We start from the raw sequence: 21,497 nt of genomic DNA on the forward strand, positions 1-21,497 counted from the left end.
ATATATATACACACAAATATATACAGACATACAGCTTCTTAATTCATTACCATAAAGTAATATATATATATATATATATATATATATATATATATATATATATATATATATATATATATATATATATTCATAAACATATAAACATGAAACAAGGACAGTAAATAATATTTGCTGAAACAGTAATATTCTTCCCTGACTTTTATGTTATGCTTTACATTAAAACTAACAAACATACAACCTCTTAATTCATAATCAATGAGTAATATATATATATATATATATATATATATATATATATATATATATATATATATATATATATATATATATACATATACATACATATATCACCTTATTTCATAAATATGTTAATTAAATCTATAAATGTCAAGGTTGAGGTCACTGGTCCATAGGTTAAAGGGTAAGTAAGTTTGAGCAGTGGTTCAAAGCCTTACATTCTACTGAGGACAAATGCATTTAAGTAAAGTCTTAAGACTACTGGCAAAATAGCACCTTTGGAATGCAATATACAATTTAGGCCAAAGGCTAAGCACTGGGACCTATGAGGTCAATCAGCGCTGAAAGGGAAAATGAGAGTAGGAGGTCTGAAAGGTGTAACAGGAGGAAAACCTCACAGCAGTTGCACTATGAAACAATTGTTAGGAGAGGGTGGATTGCAAGGTGGAAATAGAGAACATGAACGGAGGTACAGTAAAAGCAATGGAAGGGGTAGCAGCTAGGGGCCGAAGGGACGCTGCAAAGAACCTTAAGTAATGCCTACAGTGCACCGCAAGAGGTGCACTGACGGCACTAACCCCCCCTAAGGAGTAAGGATAACACCTTGATGATGTTTTTTCCAAGGCTGGAAATACTTCATCTCCCCCCATTTTGTACCTGGACGAGAAACGAGTTTCTCTTAGTTTCATTCCCGTTTCGCTTCACCTGAGAGGGTAAAAAAATGTTTCCGTGGGTCAATTTCCCCAGAGACAAACGAGTTTTTGTACATCAGTCATCACTTTTAGCTTAGTGCAGCCCTTTTCACTCTGACCTCAGCTACTCAGAGAAATGTCACCTCAGTTCTCTGCACTGAGAGAAACGTTTTCTTTTCTCTTCTTCTTCTCCTCACTTAACTACTCCAACTATAGCACTGAGCTGACACCCATCTATCTGTCTATCTAGACTGAGAAAGCCCTGTGGTAGCACGTGCTCTTGCTAAAAACAGACACCTACATCATCTGGAGTTCTATACCCTCCTGTGGTCTGTCAGCCTGACACCCACACTCCTCCTCCTCCTCGTCCTGTCGCAGTAACCGGGCACCCGCGCCGTCCTGTTGGTCAGTAGAGAACCTCCTGACCCTCATGGGTCCTTTGGACCCCCTGCCCTCCAGAGTGCCCTTCAGGAACCCGATGTGGGAGGGCAAACAGAACAGAACTGACCTGCCGATATTCGGCAGGCTAGCCCGGGCCATCTCTTCCTGCCACTCTCTGATTCTACTGGTGTCTGCGATGTTTTCGAACCTGTGGGTGAGATGGAAGGAGTTTCTTCAGATGAAATGGATAATATGGAACATAAGAATTAAGCCAATGGCCAAGTGCTGGGACCTATGGTAAGGTCATTCAGCGCTAAAAAGGAAAGTGGGAGGAAAGGAGGTTAGAGAGGTGTAACAGGAGGAAGGCCTCGCAGTTGCACTGCGAAACAACAGTTAGCAGAGGATGGGGAGTAAGATGGAAGAAAGAGAATATGAATGGAAATACAGTAAAAGAAATGAAAGGGGTTGCAGTAAGGGCCAAAGGAACGCTGCAAAGAACCTCAGGTCATGCCTACAGTGCACCATGTGAGTGGCACTGATGGCATTAACCCGCCTACGGGATTTTTTTTAGATGAAACAAAGAAGATGAGTCAGATTGAGCGTTAGGCAGTGCTAGGCCTGGTCAACTTTTGGACGGGTGAAAAACTTTAAAATACAGCTAATATTTCTTTACTCCACTTTATCTGTCTGTTATACCTATCAGCCATGACTCATCTATTCTTTCTCAATAAAAACTCTTTGTTGAAAAACGCACATGTGCAAACTTCTGATGATTTGAAAGAGCCCAGAGACTGCATGCCCAGTAAATTACAAATGAAATTACAAATTACAAATTTTCAAAAGTAAATTACAAATCTTGGACTGGGTTTATCTCAGGATCCAACCGACCCTTCTTCAGCCCGTGTACGACCACTCCACAAAGTTCCATTGAAATCCACCAATAGCTTTTTGAGATATGCCATAGACAGATCACACAGACACACACGCACACGGGTGAATAAATGAATAAATACATGAACTGTACAACATCATCAGCAGACGTGTTCGTATAAGTCCTTTACATAAAAAAAATATTATTAAAACCATTACTACTGTATTACTACTACTATCTCCAAAGTTCTACACGTACCATACAGGGAAGAAACGGCCAGACTCCCACACAATACGAGAATCGAACAGGTTCCTTACGAAGGTCAGCAGCAAGGAGTCACTCGGCATATAACCGCGACCCAGGACACATATCGCCTCTGGAAATAAATGGACAAATGATTAGAGAGCTAAAGAAATAAATATTTGAAGTTATCAATTAACAAATAAATGGATTAATAACTAAATACACGGAATCTAAGGCCATTAACCTAACCTAACCTAACCTACTCACCTGCGTCATAAGTAAATACACAGAATCTAAGCCCATTAACCTAACCTAACCTACTCACCTGCATCATTCTTGCCCTCCTTCAGAGACTGTGCCAGTTTCGGAAGACCGGGTGAACAGACCAAAATCACGGCGGAAGAAGGAGCACGGGGGCCGCTGAAGTGGCCTAGGAGCCACGGCTCCGTGATGGGCAGGACATTCTGGTCACTGATGTTGCAGATGTCGTAGACCTGTGGCGGAGACAGTTATTAGCCTACCTTCCGTACAGAAGTACAAGCTGACTATATTGCCTAAAGGAGACAGTGAACTAACTATTAGGCCTACAAGTCTGGTGAATTTACTTCAGTCCCCTAGAACCTACTTGTTCGTCATCATGCCTGGGCAACTTACGGCAACTTACAGTCAAGAAGTAGGGCATGCCGTTGACCTGTAAGTTGTCAGACAACGATGAAGGACTAGTTCTTTGTCGCACATAACTACAATAAAAGATTATCGAGGTCATGACGGGGTACGGACAGTAAATATCATAATATATGACTACAAGACAACACAAGATGGACGTAGGTGTCAAGGAGAGAATTTGGTTCTGCAAAAATGCTCAAATTTTGAAATATTGAAAATCCAGCTGTAAACACAAGCAAATGAATCCAGGAAATACGAAACGCAAGCAATTCTACTAAGCAAGCATGATAGCCACAGCAAATTCGATTGTTTTCACATTCACAAGAATAATGTAATGAATGTAACAGAACATATAGAATAAACAAAATCGAGAAAGAGAGCCGAACTGAAAAAATTATTGGCAAATGTCGGCTGCGCTGAAGAAGTTCTCGAAAATCTCAGAGAAAGAAGTTTATTTTTCATCACGCTCCAGCTTTGGCGCGTGATTGATTGACACGGTGGTACTGGCTTGTCTCAACTCTCTGTGCAGCTGTCAGTCAAGCTGAATATTTCATCTGAACAATTCGCCTTGAATCTAAGATTAAAATGTGTCACTTTCTGATTTCGACAGTTACTTTTCGGCTATACTCTTGATTTTTGATGTTTGAATAGGCAAACTTTTTTTTTTTTTAAATACTCCTTTTTTTGTGTGTTTAATGTGTCACTTTCTGATTTCGACAGTTACTTTTCGGCTATACTCTTGATTTTTGATGTTTGAATAGGCAAACTTTTTTTTTTTTAAATACTCCTTTTTTTGTGTGTTTAATTATCTGGCGAAATCTTGCAAAACTCATAACATAAGTCTTCCAAAGACTGGCTTTTCTCAGTTTCAAGTTTAAAGCATCAAAAGCGAGTGTAAAGTGTATAGTAGGTCTATTTACACCTAAGACATAAAATTTTGAGTGTAATTTAGACATTAAACATACGTGAACACACAGACGTATGTATGACCATAAAAAAAAACTACAAATCACTCTACCTTCTTGATTCCTGTGTCCTTGAATTCTCCAATCAACTTGTCCACCTCTAGACTGATACCTCGAGACTCCTTCGTGTGGACGACGAGAACGGACTTGACTGTAAGTTAAGAAATAAGTTGATAGTAACTCCACATTTACGTTTGTATACTCTGTTCTTTGGTAGCCTGTTCAGCAATTAATTCATAAAAGTAGCGAGTCAGACGCGCTGCTAATGAGGCTCGTGTGTAGGTGCACGAAGCGGCCGATTTTAACAGGTTTTTTAGGCGTTAAAAAGTATGCATGTGGCATTAACCGTTGTTTTTTTTTTCTGGAGCCACCCTTCAGTATCAGCGGCTTAATAACGATGAAAATAACGGCAATAGGATTATTAACATTATTAAGATTACATTACAGAAAGTGCTAAATAAAAGACTGTCCGCGTAGCAGCATTTACGGGAACCGTTCACTGTGATCTAAAGTTTATGTTTAAGTTTTTCACCCAGAGCTTTCCCTCTTTTACACAGATTTTATAAACATCGTATATTTATCACTATAATATTTTAAAGCTTATTGTTTCAAAAGAAGAAGAAGAAAAAAACTCTTCTGGACTTACTGTCTAAAGTAACTGGAGTGGATATCGGCGTCACGTTCAAAGAACTCTTCTTCTTCCTGCTGTAACACCACAAGATGGCGATAACCACAATGACAACGGCCACTGCAGCGGCGACAATCGCATACAAATACATAGGCCTAGGATGAAATATAGTCACGCATATTTGATTATTATATGCTAGAACGAATATGATACGTAGATAATTGATCATATAACTGCCACCATGAATATAACAGAGCACGGTCTAAAACAATCTTTAAACCGAGCACGATTCGCGTTTACGAAGCAAATTGGAATTCATGTATATTCAAACAATAATCGTGCACAATTACGAGTGAATCACAAACACCTTAGTGTAAATACTTTAGATACTTGATTTTCATATATAAATATCTCACATAAGTGCTTAATGGATATTTGGTGTATGTGAGATATTTGAAAAGTGTCGGAGAACAAGTGAGTTTGAGAGAGGAAGATGCTTCAGTGTTTGGTAAGACTGCGTCTATAGTTAAACAAAATATAAAAAATATTATTTCACTGCCTAGGCTTACAGAGAGAGAGAGAGAGAGAGAGAGAGAGAGAGAGAGAGAGAGAGAGACTCCACTCCGTTGTAACTTACGTAACTTGTGGAAGCGGCGTCTGTTCAGGCACCGAACTTTTGTTGAGAATCATGTCAAATGCAGCCGGACATTGTTCGTCCTCTACAAGCAGATTTGCAGCAAACTGTTAAGAAAGATGAGGAATAAAATAAAGCTAATCAGTTAATTTTCATGTTTTTTTGTGATTATCATTCGTAATATGCATACATCGGGGCCCTTTATTGTTTTAATACAGAACCAAATAACCTGTCTCCGTTAAAAAGGATCAGTATAAACGCAATCAAGCAGCACCAACCTTGACATAGACTTTTTCCTGATCAGTGTAATTTCCGAGAAAGGTTGCGTCAGTAGCAGGTGGCACGCTGGCCGGTGGAGACAACAGAAGCATTGGGTTTATTTGGTAAACCTCCACCCGGAAGTCCTTCACTTGCACTATGGGTTTCAACCTCAGGACCAGTTGTGTATCATTGCTGCGAGAAAAAAGAAGCTCTGCATTAAAGAGAAGTATAGAAGCCTTAGCCCTATGTTAGGCTCCTAATCAAACTTTGAAACTAATAAGTATAGATGGGGTGACGTTGGGCAAAGTCTTTTGAAAACAGATCAGGTTGAATCTTTGGTTTCTACCCCAGATAATAATAAGAGCTTTCGATATTAGTCACCAATATGTAATGGGAGTCTGAGAAGCTGTCTTCTTCTGGCCCAGTTCAGTTAAACAACTCAAGTCAAATTTCAAATTCGTTTTTGTTGTAGTTTCAGTAACAAAAAGGACCAGGACCCTTACAACATGGGCACCACGACTGCCTCCATCATCGAGACCTCAGGAACCTGGACGACGTTGGAGAGAACATCTCCACACTTGATTCGAACTCGCTCTTTGTGACAGTAGGTCAACTTGCCCTGGTGCTGAAAGGGAATAAGAGTAATGGAAGATTTCGGCAGTAATTACCATCATCATCATTCAGAATGCACTGGCATTCGTATAGAACAAGCCTGCGAGGTCATTCAATGGTAAAAAAAAATTGTGGGAGCTCACTAAAACTGAACTAACCTGACATAACCTACGGTTTAGACCTGATTGTATAGTACTATGCCACGGTTTTGATTTCCTAAAGTGTTTAAAGTCCAGCTCTATCTAATATACAGAGCGTTAACCTCAAACATAATACTGGCAATAGACGAATTAAATGCGTGAGCTAGCAATCTGGGAAAAGCTCTATAGGATTGTCCAGTAGAGTTTCGTCCAGAAGAGAAAGAAGAAGAGGGAGTAAAAGGCGTGATAATAACAGCATGGGACCTTTTTCAAAGCTAAGGTGAAATTAAAAGAACATTGTTAGGAACTGCAATTTCAACTGAGTACTCTTTGCGACGGTAAAAGTCAAGCTAAAACCTTCATGTATCACTGACAGTAGTAGTATATAGGCCTAGACCTTTATCACTACTATGTAGGACTCGGCGACTGGCAGGAAATAAGAACTGAGCCAAACTAAATGTGAATAGCATTAATAAGTGACTAAATAAATAGTCAAGTCAACAGAAAGTGGAGCGTAAGAGAAGCGTCTGAGTAGGAATCTTATACACAGAGGCGATGATGTCACAGCCACTTAAACGAGAGAGGAACGGTTGATGTTATAACAAGCAAAGCAGAACCACATTTTGAAAAGAGGGGATGTTGCGAAAAAAAAAAAAAAGCAGCTGCGTAGCTTTATCGCCTCCAAACCATCTTAAAATAACTTCTTTTAATGCGTAGTGTGCTGGCAGAGGAAATGGCCCAGCTGTACTGATGAATCTTTTGAGGAAAAGTCACCCGGTCGAATCTATGATGTCATCCTACTTTTTGGTATTATTATTATTATTATTATTATTATTATTATTATTATTATTATTATTATACTGCTGAAGACAGCTGTCGTGTACGGAGAGCTATTATAGGCCTATGTTTACCTTAGGCCTACGTAGCTACACTGGATTTTTTTTGCAGTGGTGGTACTATTATTATTGTTATTATTATTATTATTATTATTATTATTATTATTATTATTATTATTATTATTAGCCTTCTAGCTGAAGACAGCTCTCTTGTACGGAGAGCTATTATAGGCCTATGCTTACCTTAGGCCTACGTAGCTACACTGGATTTTTTTGCAGTGGTGGTTTTATTATTATTATTATTATTATTATTATTATTATTATTATTATTATTAGCCTTCTAGCTGAAGACAGCTCTCTTGTACAGAGAGCTATTATAAGCCTATGTTTACTGTAGGCCTACGTAGCTACACTGGATTTTTTTTGCAGTGGTGTCATTATTATTATTATTATTATTATTATTATTATTATTATTATTATTATCAACAACAAAGAAGCTCAGCTCTCTCTCTCTCTCTCTCTCTCTCTCTCTCTCTCTCTCTCTCTCTCTCTCTCTCTCTCTCTCTCTCAAACTGGAATTAAGAAATATTCACTCACATTTGGCGTCTATGGAAATGAATGATCAACTCTCTCTCTCTCTCTCTCTCTCTCTCTCTCTCTCTCTCTCTCTCTCTCTCTCTCTCTCTCTCTCTCTCTCTTACCTTGATAACGTCGATGTCTTTGAGATCTCTGCCGTCATCTGCATTCTGTAGTACGGCGTATGATTTGTCTATTTAAAGAGAGAGAAAAACAAAATTACCCATAAATATGAAATTAAAAAATAGATATAGACTTACTATAGATACATCAAAGGCAAATCATCAACCGAGTTATCAGATTTTGTAAGAAATAATCCTAAAATGAAAATAACGATTTTTTGCCAAAATTCATAATTCTGGAATTTCAGATTCCAGGTTTCCAGATTAATTTTCCCTTGAAATCTAATTAATGAATGAATTATCGTTCCAAAATTACTTCTCCGAGTCGGAATAATTTTCTGTTTAATTATTTTGATGTTCATAATTTAACTACATTAGTGAAATCGTGTATTTTAAGTAATAATTAGGTCAATAAAATGAAATATGTCTTATAATGAGGGTTTGCGTAGGACGGAACACGGAAGCAAGCAGAGAGAGTTCTGGAGCGTGGAAAGGGATCAGAAGTATAGCTCTAAAAAGTTCTAGTTATTAAAAAGAAAATCTATTATGCTTTAATCATCAAAAACTTTACATTCCATAATCTTTAAAATTATACTTTTTTCTAAATTTTAGGGTAGGGCGTGAAATGTGCCCGGCTCGGTTCTCAAATGTTTACTTATAATACATATTATTTTTTTCCTCCCACCGCCGGGCTGTGGATCATTCACCTCACATTTGAATGATTTATTTATATATATTCATATATATATACATATATATATTCTTTTTTGTATTTCCCATTAACTTCTTTCTAATAAAACCATATTCTTTGGAAGCCTGAATTTCGTGTCAGTGCCCCCCCCCCACCCTGCCTGCCTCTTCCATATAGAGAAGGGTTTATCTTCTAAATAATAATAATAATAGTTTTATCAGAAGCTATTTGTTTTCCCTCTTACGATAATCAGTTGTTTACCACAGATATCCCTTAATAATAATAATAATAATAATAATAATAATAATAATTTTATCAGATAATATTAATTTTCAATCTCACAGTCACCGCGAAAGCCCGCCAAGGGATCAACTTTCTGTAGGCACAAACGAGCACCTTGATCCTAACAAGAATAAGAAGAAGAAGATTAGGAAGAAGATTAGGATCTATAAAAAATAAGTAAAAAATTCGCCGAAGTTTCTTCGGCGCAGTCGAGTTTTCTGTACGGCGTATAATAATCAAGGCCACCGAAAATAGATCTGTCTTTCGGTGGTCTCGGTATAATGCTGTATGAGCCGCGGCCCATGAAAGTTTAACCACGGCCCGGTGGTGGCCTATCCTATACCGTTGCCAGAAGCACGATTATGGCTAACTTGAACCTTTAATAAAATCAAAACTACTGAGGAGGCTAGAGGGCTGCAATTTGGTATGTTTGATGATTGGAGGGTGGATGATCAGCATATCAGTTTGCAGCCCTCTAGCCTCTGTAGTTTTTAAGATCTGAGGGCGGACAGAAAAAGTGCGGATAGAAAGAGTGCGGACAGAAAAATAGTGCGGACAGAAAAAGTGCGGATAGAAAGAGTGCGGACAGAAAAATAGTGCGGACAGAAAAAAAGTGCGGATAGAAAGAGTGCGGACAGAAAAATAGTGCGGACAGAAAAAGTGCGGACAGAAAAAAGTGCGGACAGAAAAAAAGTGCGGACAGAAAAATAGTGCGGACAGAAAAAGTGCGGACAGAAAAAAGTGCGGACAGAAAAAAGTGCGGACAGAAAAAGTGCGGACAGAAAAAGTGCGGACAGAAAAAAAGTGCGGACAGAAAAAAGTGCGGACAGAAAAAAAGTGCGGACAGAATAAACTGTGGACAGAAAAAGTGCGAACAGAAAAAGTTCGAACAGAAAAAAGTGCGGAGAGAAAAAAGTTCGAACAGAAAAAAGTTCGAACAGAAAAAAATGCGTACAGAAAAAAGTGCGGACAGAAAAAAGTGCGGACAGAAAAAGTGCAGACGAACAGACAAAGCCGGCGCAATAGTTTCCTTTCACAGCAAACGCAGCAGACGAAAGTCAGATAATATCCTAACCATAGTCCCTCGAAATGTTGCAAATAGGACTCCTGTCGCCACAGGCAGTCCTGTTGGCTACTGTCGAATTGTACCTGACCGACAGCGTCGAATTGTCGACGTCTGCGTCGATTCGGGTGACGTTGCAGGCGCCTTCTGTCGAGTAAATAAGAATAATAATGGTAATCATAATAATAATCTTTGTATATATATATATATATACATATATATATATAAATATTTACATATATATAAATATTTATATATATTTATCTTGGTTAATTCACCACTACACACTAAGCCACTCACCTGAGCCTTCTGTGCCAGGCAACGTTGCCACAAGCAACGCCACCAGCATGACGGTGCGACGCATGGCGATGGACATAGCTCATTAAAGGGCGTTCTCCATGCTTGGAACCTGTAACGGGAGATTGAGTGGTTGTTGAATTTAACTGGCGTCACGGGAGAGAGAGAGAGAGAGAGAGAATTTGGCTGTAAGGTGAAAGATAGGTTGTGTACTTTTTCTTGTAGAATTATCTATATACTAATAAAAGAGAGAGAGAGAGAGAGAGAGATTACCTATAGAATAGAACAATGTGAATTTTTCTTGTAGAATTATCTATATATCAATAAGAGAGAGAGAGAGAGAGAGAGAGAGAGAAAGAACCTTCATATAAATCCTATAATCCTCTAAGTAATTTTCTTGAAACTAGAAATCCCTTGAAATATCAACAGTCGATAAATCCACAAAAATCCTTTTAAGAATTACTTCGAAGTCCTGAGGCTTAAGTGAAAGTACGTTTACAATGACCCTAGTCATTGCGACGCCAGATTAGATAGATAGATCAATCAAGCCAATGGGTTTTGGGCGGCAATAATAATAATGGTAATATATGAAGGGAGTAGACCCTCTTTTAAACAGGTCTTATTAAAAAGGATGGCTGTATTATGCGAATTTATCTTATATAGTGTCGTTCCTATCTTCCTTATGATTCGCTTTTCAGGCTCAGTGATGCTAGTCAGCAACTGGCCGATATTCATGTTGGAAAAGGAAAGCGTGCGGAATATTGGAAGTCTTTTATTAAAATATCCAATCAGAAATCGTTCGTCTGGATTCAGGTTCTATTTTAGGTACCGTCGACATGTTTCGACCAGCTCGTTGGTCATCCTCTGGACGTGGTTGCAGAAGTCTGAAGAAACGAGGTGCTCGGGTTGGTATTTATAGGGGGGTCTTGATCGGTGCTGAATTATGATTGGCTGCCCGGGGCATGTACCCTCGGGCGAAGCCTATTTTCCCAGGTCGATGTGCGAGCGGCGTTGTAGTGCTGGAAGAATTTCGATCCTCCGATGCCGAATTTTGATTTGCACGTTCGCTATGGGCAGGACCCACTTAGAGCTCTAAGTGGGTCCTGGCTATGGGCAGGACCCACTTACTCTAAGTGGGTCCTGGCTATGGGGATCGCTCGATGCATGTCTCCTGGCTGCCGTGGGGAGGAGAAATGTTTCCTGTGTAATATTGAGGGTTGGTTTCTCATTCCCAATGTGCAATGCTTCCAAGAGGCGTAGGCGGCGGTGGTCGGTAGTTCGGTCAATTATTTCGATGTTCGTGATTATGTTTTTTCTTACTATTCTCTGGTTATGGACGGTCCTGGCATGATTAAAGATAGCCCCCTCTTGGGCGTGGCAGGAAATCCTCTGTAGAAACGCATGGATGCCTCGGTTCTTACATCGATATGACCACCATGCGTTTCTCCAAGAGGATTTCCTGCCACGCTCAAGAGGGGGCTATCTTTAATCATGCCAGGACCATCCATAACCAGAGAATAGTAAGAAAAAACATAATCACGAACATCGAAATAATTGACCGAACTACCGACCACCGCCGCCTACGCCTCTTGGAAGCATTGCACATTGGGAATGAGAAACCAACCCTCAATATTACGCAGGAAACATTTCTCCTCCCCACGGCAGCCAGGAGACATGCATCGAGCGATCCCCATAGCGAACGTGCGAATCAAAATTCGGCATCGGAGGATCGAAATTCTTCCAGCACTACAACGCCGCTCGCACATCGACCTGGGAAAATAGGCTCCGCCCGAGGGTACATGCCCCGGGCAGCCAATCATAATTCAGCACCGATCAAGACCCCCCCTATAAATACCAACCCGGGAAGGCCCGTGCCAACACAAGAGTTGGCTTAATACAATACAACAACAACAACCTCGTTTCTTCAGACCTTCTGCAACCACGTCCAGAGGATGACCAACGAGCTGGTCGAAACATGTCGTAAATAACTAAATAAATAAATTTATTAAATATTATGCAAATAACGCTGTAGGAACATTAGAAAATATTGGAGCACACATGTGTTTATGTATATGTACAATTTATACACACACATACGTATGCATACATACATACACATTCTCACAATACTAAATCCCTAGTGTATATATATATATATATATATATATATATATATATATATATATATATATATATATATATATATATGTAATGTACATATATATATATATGTATGTATATATACATACATACAGTACATACGCACAATACGACTACAGCAGGCGAGACACAGCGGAATTCTTATCTGTAACAATATGTGCAGAATTTTCCTTAATTCAGAAGAGAAAGAGAGAGAGAGAGAGAGGAGAGCCGGAGTCATTTCTTTTGTAGTTTGAAGAGAAGATGGAATCGTATTTGGAAAATACCTTTGAGACCATTTGGAAAGGAAAGTTAGATGATATATATATATATATATACACACATATATATATATATATATATATATATATATATATATATATATATACCATGGACTCATTATTAGCAAAATACGTTCTTGATGAGCTTAAGCATACTTTATACGATTAGCCTAGCTGGACAAATTGCTACCCGGCCAGAACATATTAACTTCCAAGGTCAATAACAGTCTGTGTTGCATACCGCGATCTCATGGCTACAACAGAGTTGTTATTATTATTATTATTATTATTATTATTATTATTATTATTATGCAGAAGCTAAACCCCTATTCATATGGAACAAGCACCCCACAGGGGCCACTGATTAGAAATTCAACCTACCAGAGAATATTAGTGTTCATGTCAAAGAAGTAACAGAAAGTAACAGAGAGAAGGACAGATCAGTTTTTAGAAGAGATAAAAATAACATTAACAGATTAATAAACGAGCAGAGGTCAAAAACGTTAGGTAAGTGATCGAAATGGAAGGAGAATTGTTTCAGGGCAGGAATGCTTTCCATCTCTGCTTGGTCTTTTGAGGTTCGAATTGCGCAACAGTCACAGTCCTTATCACGGCGAAACTGTCGGTTTATCCCAGAGCTGTTCACTGACTTTTGTGCCGTTGGCTGAAAGCAGTCGCAAGAATCAGTGTTTGCTGTGAGAGATTAGGTATTTATACCTTATTTTAAGGGTAAACTTTTAGTCTCTTTTTTTTTCCCCTCACGGACCGTTGGAGTGTGAAACAGTCTTCCTGGGGGTGTCTTGCAATTAAAATCTCGAGGGTACGGGTAATGATGCAATTTTTGAGTATCCTAAAGTAATTCTACTTGTAATTTCTTACTATCCTAAAACAATTCTACTTGCAATTTTTTACTATCCTAAAACAATTCTACTTGCAGTTTTTTACTATCCTAAAACAATTCAACTTGTAATTTCTTACTATCCTAAAACAATTCTACTTGCATTTTTTTACTATCCTAAAACAATTCAACTTGTAATTTCTTACTATCCTAAAACAATTCTACTTGCAATTTTTTACTATCCTAAAACAATTCTACTTGCAATTTTTTACTCTCCTAAAACAATTCTACTTGCAATTTTTTACTCTCCTAAAACAATTCTACTTGCAATTTTTTACTATCCTAAAACAATTCTACTTGCAATTTTTTACTCTCCTAAAACAATTCTACTTGTAATGTCTTACTCTCCTAAAACAATTCTACTTGCAATTTTTACTCTCCTAAAACAATTCTACTTGCAATTTTTACTATCCTAAAACAATTCTACTTGCAATTTTTTACTATCTTAAAACAATTCTACTTGTAATGTCTTACTATCCTAAAACAATTCTACTTGCAATTTTTTACTCTCCTAAAACAATTCTACTTGCAATTTTTTACTATCCTAAAACAATTCTACTTGCAATTTTTTACTATCCTAAAACAATTCTACTTGTAATTTTTTACTCTCCTAAAACAATTCTACTTGCAATTTTTTACTCTCCTAAAACAATTCTACTTGCAATTTTTTACTATCTTAAAACAATTCTACTTGTAATGTCTTACTCTCCTCAAACAATTCTACTTACAATTTTTTACTATCTTAAAACAATTCTACTTGTAATTTCTTACTCTCCTAAAACAATTCTACTTGAAATTTTTTACTCTCCTAAAACAATTCTACTTGAAATTTTTTACTCTCCTAAAACAATTCTACTTGTAATTTTTTACTCCCCTAAAACAATTCTACTTGCAATTTTTTACTCTCCTAAAACAATTCTACTTGCAATTTTTTACTCTCCTAAAACAATTCTACTTGCAATTTTTACTCTCCTAAAACAATTCTACTTGCAATTTTTTACTCTCCTAAAACAATTCTACTTGTAATTTTTTACTCTCCTAAAACAATTCTGCTTGCAATTTTTTACTCTCCCAAAACAATTCTACTTGCAATTTTTTACTATCCTAAAACAATTCTACTTGTAATTTCTTACTCTCCTAAAACAATTCTACTTGCAATTTCTTACTATCCTAAAACAATTCTACTTGCAATTTTTTACTATCCTAAAACAATTCTACTTGCAATTTTTTACTCTCCTAAAACAATTCTACTTGTAATTTCTTACTCTCCTAAAACAATTCTACTTGCAATTTTTTACTATCCTAAAACAATTCTACTTGCAATTTTTTACTATCCTAAAACAATTCTACTTGCAATTTTTTACTATCCTAAAACAATTCTACTTGCAATTTTTTACTATCCTAAAACAATTCTACTTGCAATTTCTTACTCTCCTAAAACAATTCTACTTGTAATTTCTTACTCTCCTAAAACAATTCTACTTGCAATTTCTTACTATCCTAAAACAATTCTACCTGCAATTTCTTACTCTCCTAAAACAATTCTACCTGCAATTTTTTACTACCCTAAAACAATTCTAATTGCAGTTTTAACAATCTATTTACATTTTTACCATTTATTTTTTTATTGGTTAAATAATCTTTTTTTTTTTTAACTATCTAATGACTGATCTATTCTTTCTATATTTCCCCTTACCTTCTGTTACTTCTCTCTGATGAACACTATAACATTCTTTGCAACCTTGAATTTCAAGTCAATGGCCCCTTTGGGCTTGTTCCATATGAATAGGGCTCTCCATTTTCTGAATAATGATAATAACAATCGCAACACTTGTGAGTGTAGTAAAGTCTCCACTCATGAAAAATGAATCTGCCCTCAACCTCAATCGCGACATGGACCGAATGAGGGAGTGGCGTAGTCGGTGGTGTATAAGACTAATGTCCAGTAAAACGAAAAAACTGTTGATTAGCAGATCTTGTACTGATTTCCCATCCCATCCTCCCCTTCGGGTGGGTGGGACTCTGCTGAACGAGTCTGAAGCTTTAACTATTCTTGGTGTAACTTTTGACTCGCATCTAACTTTTGAGAAACATCTGATGGAAGTTTGAGCAAATGCCGCACGAAAGTTAGGTATTGTTATTACCTCAATCACAGCTTGATAAACTTAGATTGATTTTTTCAAGTGATAAGCAGGTTTTAAGGGATCACTGTCACCTTTAAGAGTGTTCAGTCGTAATATTATTGTTATGAGGTCTCAGGCATCTGGCTGAAGTGAGGTAAATTTTTGGATTTAATAGTTGTGTAATAACCAGGTACTTGATCACTTCGTGACAATATATATATATATATATATATGACTTAGTCATTGGGGGCACACTTTTTCAACACCACAATACACACAAGACGACATGAGTATCACAGTGTGGAAAATATATAAAAATCAGATTGATCATATTGCTGTTTGTAAAATGCATAGAAGCTCTTGGCTAGATGTTCGCGTCAATCTGGGAGCAGATATCGGTAGTGATCATCAGCTCAGCGTTGCAAAAATAAGACTCAAACTAAAAAGTCAGAAGAAGGGAAACCCTCTTGTCGATAGGTACGACACAGACATTCTTAGAAGGGAAGGAGAGGAAAAGGAAGAATTTAGCACATAATGCAGAAACAGGTTTTTGGCGTTGGAAACATTGGAGAAGGGAGGAAGAAGTTTAGATGAGATGTCATGGGATGTGAATAAAGTCGAATAAAGTTTTGCATGAGGCTGCTGGTTGTACGATCAGAAGGAGACTCGGACTGAGGAAAAAGATGTGGATGTCTGAGGAAACTTGGGGTATTATCAAAAGAAGTGAAGCAAAATTTAGGAGTGAGATGCATTTTGTTAGTGATGAAGATTTTGAATTAGCAAGACCTAAGTACTTGAGTTTGGATTCGGAAGTTAGAAGACTAAGTGAGAGATAAAAGATGACCCGTTAATGAAATGGTTGTGGAAACTGGAACATTAATTAATAAAAATGATGGTCAGAGTCAAAGGACAGCATTTAAAGCAATTGCAGAGCTGATTGGTAATGCTGGTAAAGCGTAAGGATATACCAGTCAGGGATATGGAAGGTAATTCATTGACCAAAAATACTGAAATCACAAATAGATGGAAAGAGCAATTTGAGACAGTTCTTAATAGACCAGTCCCCCCAGAAGAGGATATACCGTCTGCTCAGGAAGATTTGAATACTGATGTAGGTGTGAGACCAGGCTAGAAGAAACAGTTAATGCAATAAAACAGTTAAAGTATTATAAGGCACCAGGAGGAGATGGTTTATTCCCGGAAATGTTTAAAGTGGAGGAGGATAGATTAGTATTTGTCTTGGAGATATCATTCAGTGAGATATGGGTGACGGGAATAATACCATTGGTCGTTAAAGTCCCAAAGAAAGGGGATCTGAGTAAGTGTGGTAATTGGAGGGGGAATCACTTTGTCACCTGTAGCCTTGAAAATTTTCTGTAGAGTAATACTGAATAGGTTGGAACCAGTGGTTGATGGTATTCTGAGGGATGAGCGGGCTGGTTTTAGAAAGAGGAAGGGCTGCAGCTATCATCTGTGACGGTTATCATGAACGTGCATGAGGGCACATCTTGTGAAGCGATGGTTGGTGGGTGTTTGAGCGATCCATTTGAAGTCAAGTCTGGTGTGATTCAGGGCGGCATTCTGTCTCCCCTGCTGTTTGTATTGTTCGTGGGTTACGTTACGAGAAGGGTTAAAAGAGAAACGGATGCAGTTATACTCTGGGGAAATGTGAAACTTCTTGACTTGGATTATGCTGGTGATATGGTTTTGATCTGCGAGGGACCAGAAAAGGTGCAGAGCGTGTCGGATTGTATAGTGAGTGAAGGTCGAAAGGTTGGTTTGGTTATTAATAGTGGAAAACTGAAATCACGAATATGAATATTGAAAATGCACAGGATTGTCTAATTGAAGGTTTGGTCTTAAAGCAAGCGGATAGGTTTAAATATTTAGATACTTATTTAGATAAGGATGGTTCCCCGAGCACAAGATTTGTGGAAAGATTAAAAAAGGCTCATCGGGCAATGGGAATGCTTTAAAAAATATTTGGAATAATAGCAAATTTCTGTGCGTACAAAAATCAAAATTTATAAGGTAATGGTTAGGAGTATTTTGATCTATGGGCGTGAGTCATGGCTCAGTACGGTGACTTCGGATAATAAATTCTTAGCATTTGAAAATAAGTTGCTCAGAAGAATATTAGGAATTAATTGGAGGGACAGGATATCAAATAACAGAATTAGACAAGTATCGAGGGCGTCAAACGCCAGAAGTTGAGGGCATTGTGGCCATTACAATCACACCATTGCATTCGTATATTTATGCATATTTACGCAACGTGCGCTCGCCAACTGCTCACGTTTTCAAATGGATGTCTTTGACTGTAATACAACGTTGTAATATGAAGATAAAAAGGCCCTTAAAGCACTGTTAGAACGTTGCAACCACATATATCGAGCACTTCCTTCTGTGGCCCTGTTCGCTGGTAAAATGTTCGGGGAAGGTGATTGTTCATCGAAATATGTGGCTTTGATTTGTCGCAAATAGTGCTTTTATTATGTGTGAGTGGGTTCAGATCCCTTCACGGAGGTTGGGTGTTTTTATTCTTTAAGCCTTTTTTAGAGCTTGGTTTTTTATTGTAATAATAAACGATACAGGAAAAAACATAGTTAAAATTCTCAACATGGTCTGCACAGAAGCGGAAAAACCCTTCTCACACGCACACACACACACACACACACGCACAAACGGGAATTACAATGACGAAACACTCACGAGTACGCGAGGCAAACGCAAGCCGTAAACCAATGCTTTTAATCAGTGGACAACGGATGCAACTTACAACTCACCACGTGAAGCAAGTGAGCTGAAGTGGGCCACTTCTTCTTCTTCTTCTCCTCCTCCAGCGATTTAGTGAAGACCACCGACTGACAGCCCGTCCGGTCCGCCTCGTCCTGCAGCCACCTCAGAACAGACAGACAGACTCCTTTCTGTTTCATGCAGGACTCCTGAACCGTCGGAGTCTCTGCGTAGAAGCCCAGAAACTCAATGACGGTTTAATCCCGCCCTCTTAGGCTGGGTGAGTCACCGCTTTGCGGGCTGATAGGTCCTTCAGGACAAGTAACGCCTCCAGTCTTCCATTAAAGTCTACACTTTAAAGTTTTTATTAACGGTAACCGTGGCATAGCTACTGTAGGTCTAGGCCGCCACAACGCTGAGTAGGAACTAAGGAAGGATCGTTTCTGCTCTCCTTCAAATTGCATCCCTCTTCACCCAAGGACACCCAATGGGTTAACCAGTTGCCTGTTTGACGTGAAATGTCGAATCTATTTTTTATGTATATATATTGCTTTGATTTGTGTCAATTTTGTGCATCAAAAAGTCGGTCTAATTTTTCGGTAACGTAAAAGAAAGTGATCTCATGCAGACTACAGGGCTCGTATCTATTTTATGTTAAAGGCATTAACGTTATTATTGTTATCACATTACTCTCTCTCTCTCTCTCTCTCTCTCTCTCTCTCTCTCTCTCTCTCTCTCTCTCTCTCGCTCTCTCTCTCTCTCTCTCTCCAGAGGATATAAACAATCTTGCCTTTAGTAGTGCTCTACTAATTCTTTGATGTAGCCAATTAGCAGTTAAAAGTACCAAGTACACAATTATTCATATATATATATATATATATATATATATATATATATATATATATATATATATATATATATATATATGAACAGTATTCATTTGATAAACTGACAAAGAAAGTATATGAGACTATTGACCACCCAAACAATGGTGGTACCATGATTATGCCAAGGTCGAGCTGCTTATAAGCTATGGTACTATAATTTGCAATCCTCTGGGTTCAGATACCAACAGATATTTTTCTATGAGAACGTTGGTTGTTTTTGGTTATCCTCCTTCCTCTTCTTCTTCTTCTTCTTCTTCTTCTTCTTCTTCATCTTCTTCTTCTTCTGCGCGAACATAAATCATTGTTGCTAGGTGAAGTGAGAATGACCTCGCCAAAGCCCTCACGGTTTCTGATTAATATAATTTTGACGGAGCTCAGATCACTTGCGCCTGTTGCTCTCTCTCTCTCTCTCTCTCTCTCTCTCTCTCTCTCCTCAGTTGCTCTCTCTCTCTCAGCAGGCAAACACCTAGCTACTTAATTCATGGCCTAGGTTAATATAGGCCTAGTACGAGAGAGAGAGAGAGAGAGAGAGAGAGAGAGAGAGAGAGAGAGAGAGAGAGCACGCAGGAAATTAAATACGATTTCCACTCAAAGTCAAGATAACACCAAGATAGGGCCCACGATAACATCCTGAGTTACTTCATAATTGTCATGATGATCTTTCTTATAATTCTATATATATTTGCGGTGCATCCGGACTTTTACGTTGCGAAGCAAGTAAAAATATCAGTTCTTGGAATCTGCGGATAAAGAGAGAGAGAGAGAGAGAGAGAGAGAGAGAGAGAGAGAGAGAGAGAGGATGACAAATGACGAAATTATACAGACTCATATTACCAATGCTTCATAACTACCCTGACAGTGGCCAGCTATTTATCTCCCGCGTTTGAGGTCACTATAAACTGAATGAGGAAAATTGATCCGCATACTAGATTAAATATTTCTCATATAAACAGATAATACTTCTAACAGCAACATGGAGACGACGCTAAGCATTTATTTTCAGGCCAAAATCAAAGAAGAAGAGAAAGTGTGGCTGGCACTGAGGGATATTTTATCCCTAAAAGCCAACTTTAAAGGATAATAAGAGGATGTTAAAAGGATGATACTACAAAAAATAACACGTAGAGGAAATAAACAATGCAGAGCATTCGTTTTCACGCCCAAAAGAAGAAGAAGAAGAAGAAGAAGAGGAAATGTCTCCGAACTTGTTTCGAGAAATGACCGATTCTGATACGATAAATGAAAAAGATACAGATGTGGTTTACCTAGACTTTGCAAAAGCTTTTGACAAGGTAGATCATAATATATTAGCGAAAAAAATAAGAAAATATAACATTGTTGACAAAGTAGGAAGATGGATAACAAAATTTTTGCAAAACAGAAAACAGATAGTGATTGCAAACGATGAGAAATCGGATGAAGCTACGGTAATATCCGGTGTACCACAAGGTACGGTGTTAGCTGCATTGCTGTTTGTGATTATGATTGCAGACATAGACAGTAATGTTAAGGACTCAGTAGTAAGAAGTTTCGCAGATGACACAAGAATAAGTAGAGAACTCGCTACAAAGAGACCTAAACAAAATATATAAATGGGCAGAGATAAACGGGATGGTATTTAACTCTGATAAATTTGAATCAATGAACTATGGTGATAAAGTAGGAATGCTATATGCATATAAAGGACCTAATAATGAGACAATCACAAACAAGGAAGCAGTTAAAGACCTTGGTGTGACGTTGAATAGGAATATGTTATGCAATGATCAAATAGCAATTCTATTGGCAAAATGCAAAGCAAAATGGGAATGTTGTTCCGGCACTTCAAAACAAGAAAAGCTGAACACATGATTATGCTTTATAAAACGTACGTACGTAGTCCACTTGAATATTGCACTATAATATGGTACCCACACTACCAAAAGGATATTGCACAAATAGAGAGTGTGCAAAGGTCATTTACAGCTAGAATAGAAGAAGTTAAGGACCTTGACTACTGGGAAAGACTACAATTCTTAAATTTATATAGTCTTGAAAGGAGAAGAGAACGCTACATGGTAATTCAAGCATGGAAACAGATAGAAGGAATTACCGAAAATATCATGGAACTAAAAATATCAAAAAGAGCAAGCAGAGGTAGATTAATAGTGCCAAAAACTATACCAGTAAAACCAAGGAAAGCACACAGGACATTAATCCACAACGCACCAGCATCGATAATGCAGCGTCTATTCAA

The 21,497-nt window shown here is 38.0% G+C and overlaps 1 protein-coding gene across 2 annotated transcripts; it reads right to left on the bottom strand.

Annotated features, from left to right (window-relative positions):
* Window positions 1-1,098: 1,098 nt before the first annotated feature.
* LOC136830340 (uncharacterized) lies at window positions 1,099-18,562 on the bottom strand. 2 transcript variants are annotated; one of them, XM_067089782.1, is made up of 12 exons: window positions 18,425-18,562; window positions 10,201-10,309; window positions 9,913-10,047; window positions 7,868-7,935; window positions 6,082-6,203; window positions 5,596-5,770; window positions 5,321-5,424; window positions 4,702-4,838; window positions 4,109-4,206; window positions 2,750-2,918; window positions 2,440-2,557; window positions 1,099-1,518 (listed from the first exon to the last, which is right to left on the bottom strand). In XM_067089782.1, the coding sequence occupies exons 2-12, from the start codon at window positions 10,274-10,276 to the stop codon at window positions 1,227-1,229; spliced, it is 1,494 nt and encodes a 497-aa protein (XP_066945883.1). In that variant the 5' UTR covers window positions 10,277-10,309; window positions 18,425-18,562; the 3' UTR covers window positions 1,099-1,226. The 2 variants fall into 2 exon arrangements, with proteins under 2 accessions (XP_066945883.1, XP_066945884.1); XM_067089783.1 differs by having other exon boundaries at window positions 18,418-18,553.
* Between the last annotated feature and the right edge of the window lie 2,935 nt (window positions 18,563-21,497).

The sequence above is a fragment of the Macrobrachium rosenbergii genome, chromosome 46 (assembly GCF_040412425.1).
Source record: "Macrobrachium rosenbergii isolate ZJJX-2024 chromosome 46, ASM4041242v1, whole genome shotgun sequence".
Taxonomy (NCBI): Eukaryota; Metazoa; Arthropoda; class Malacostraca; order Decapoda; family Palaemonidae; genus Macrobrachium; species Macrobrachium rosenbergii.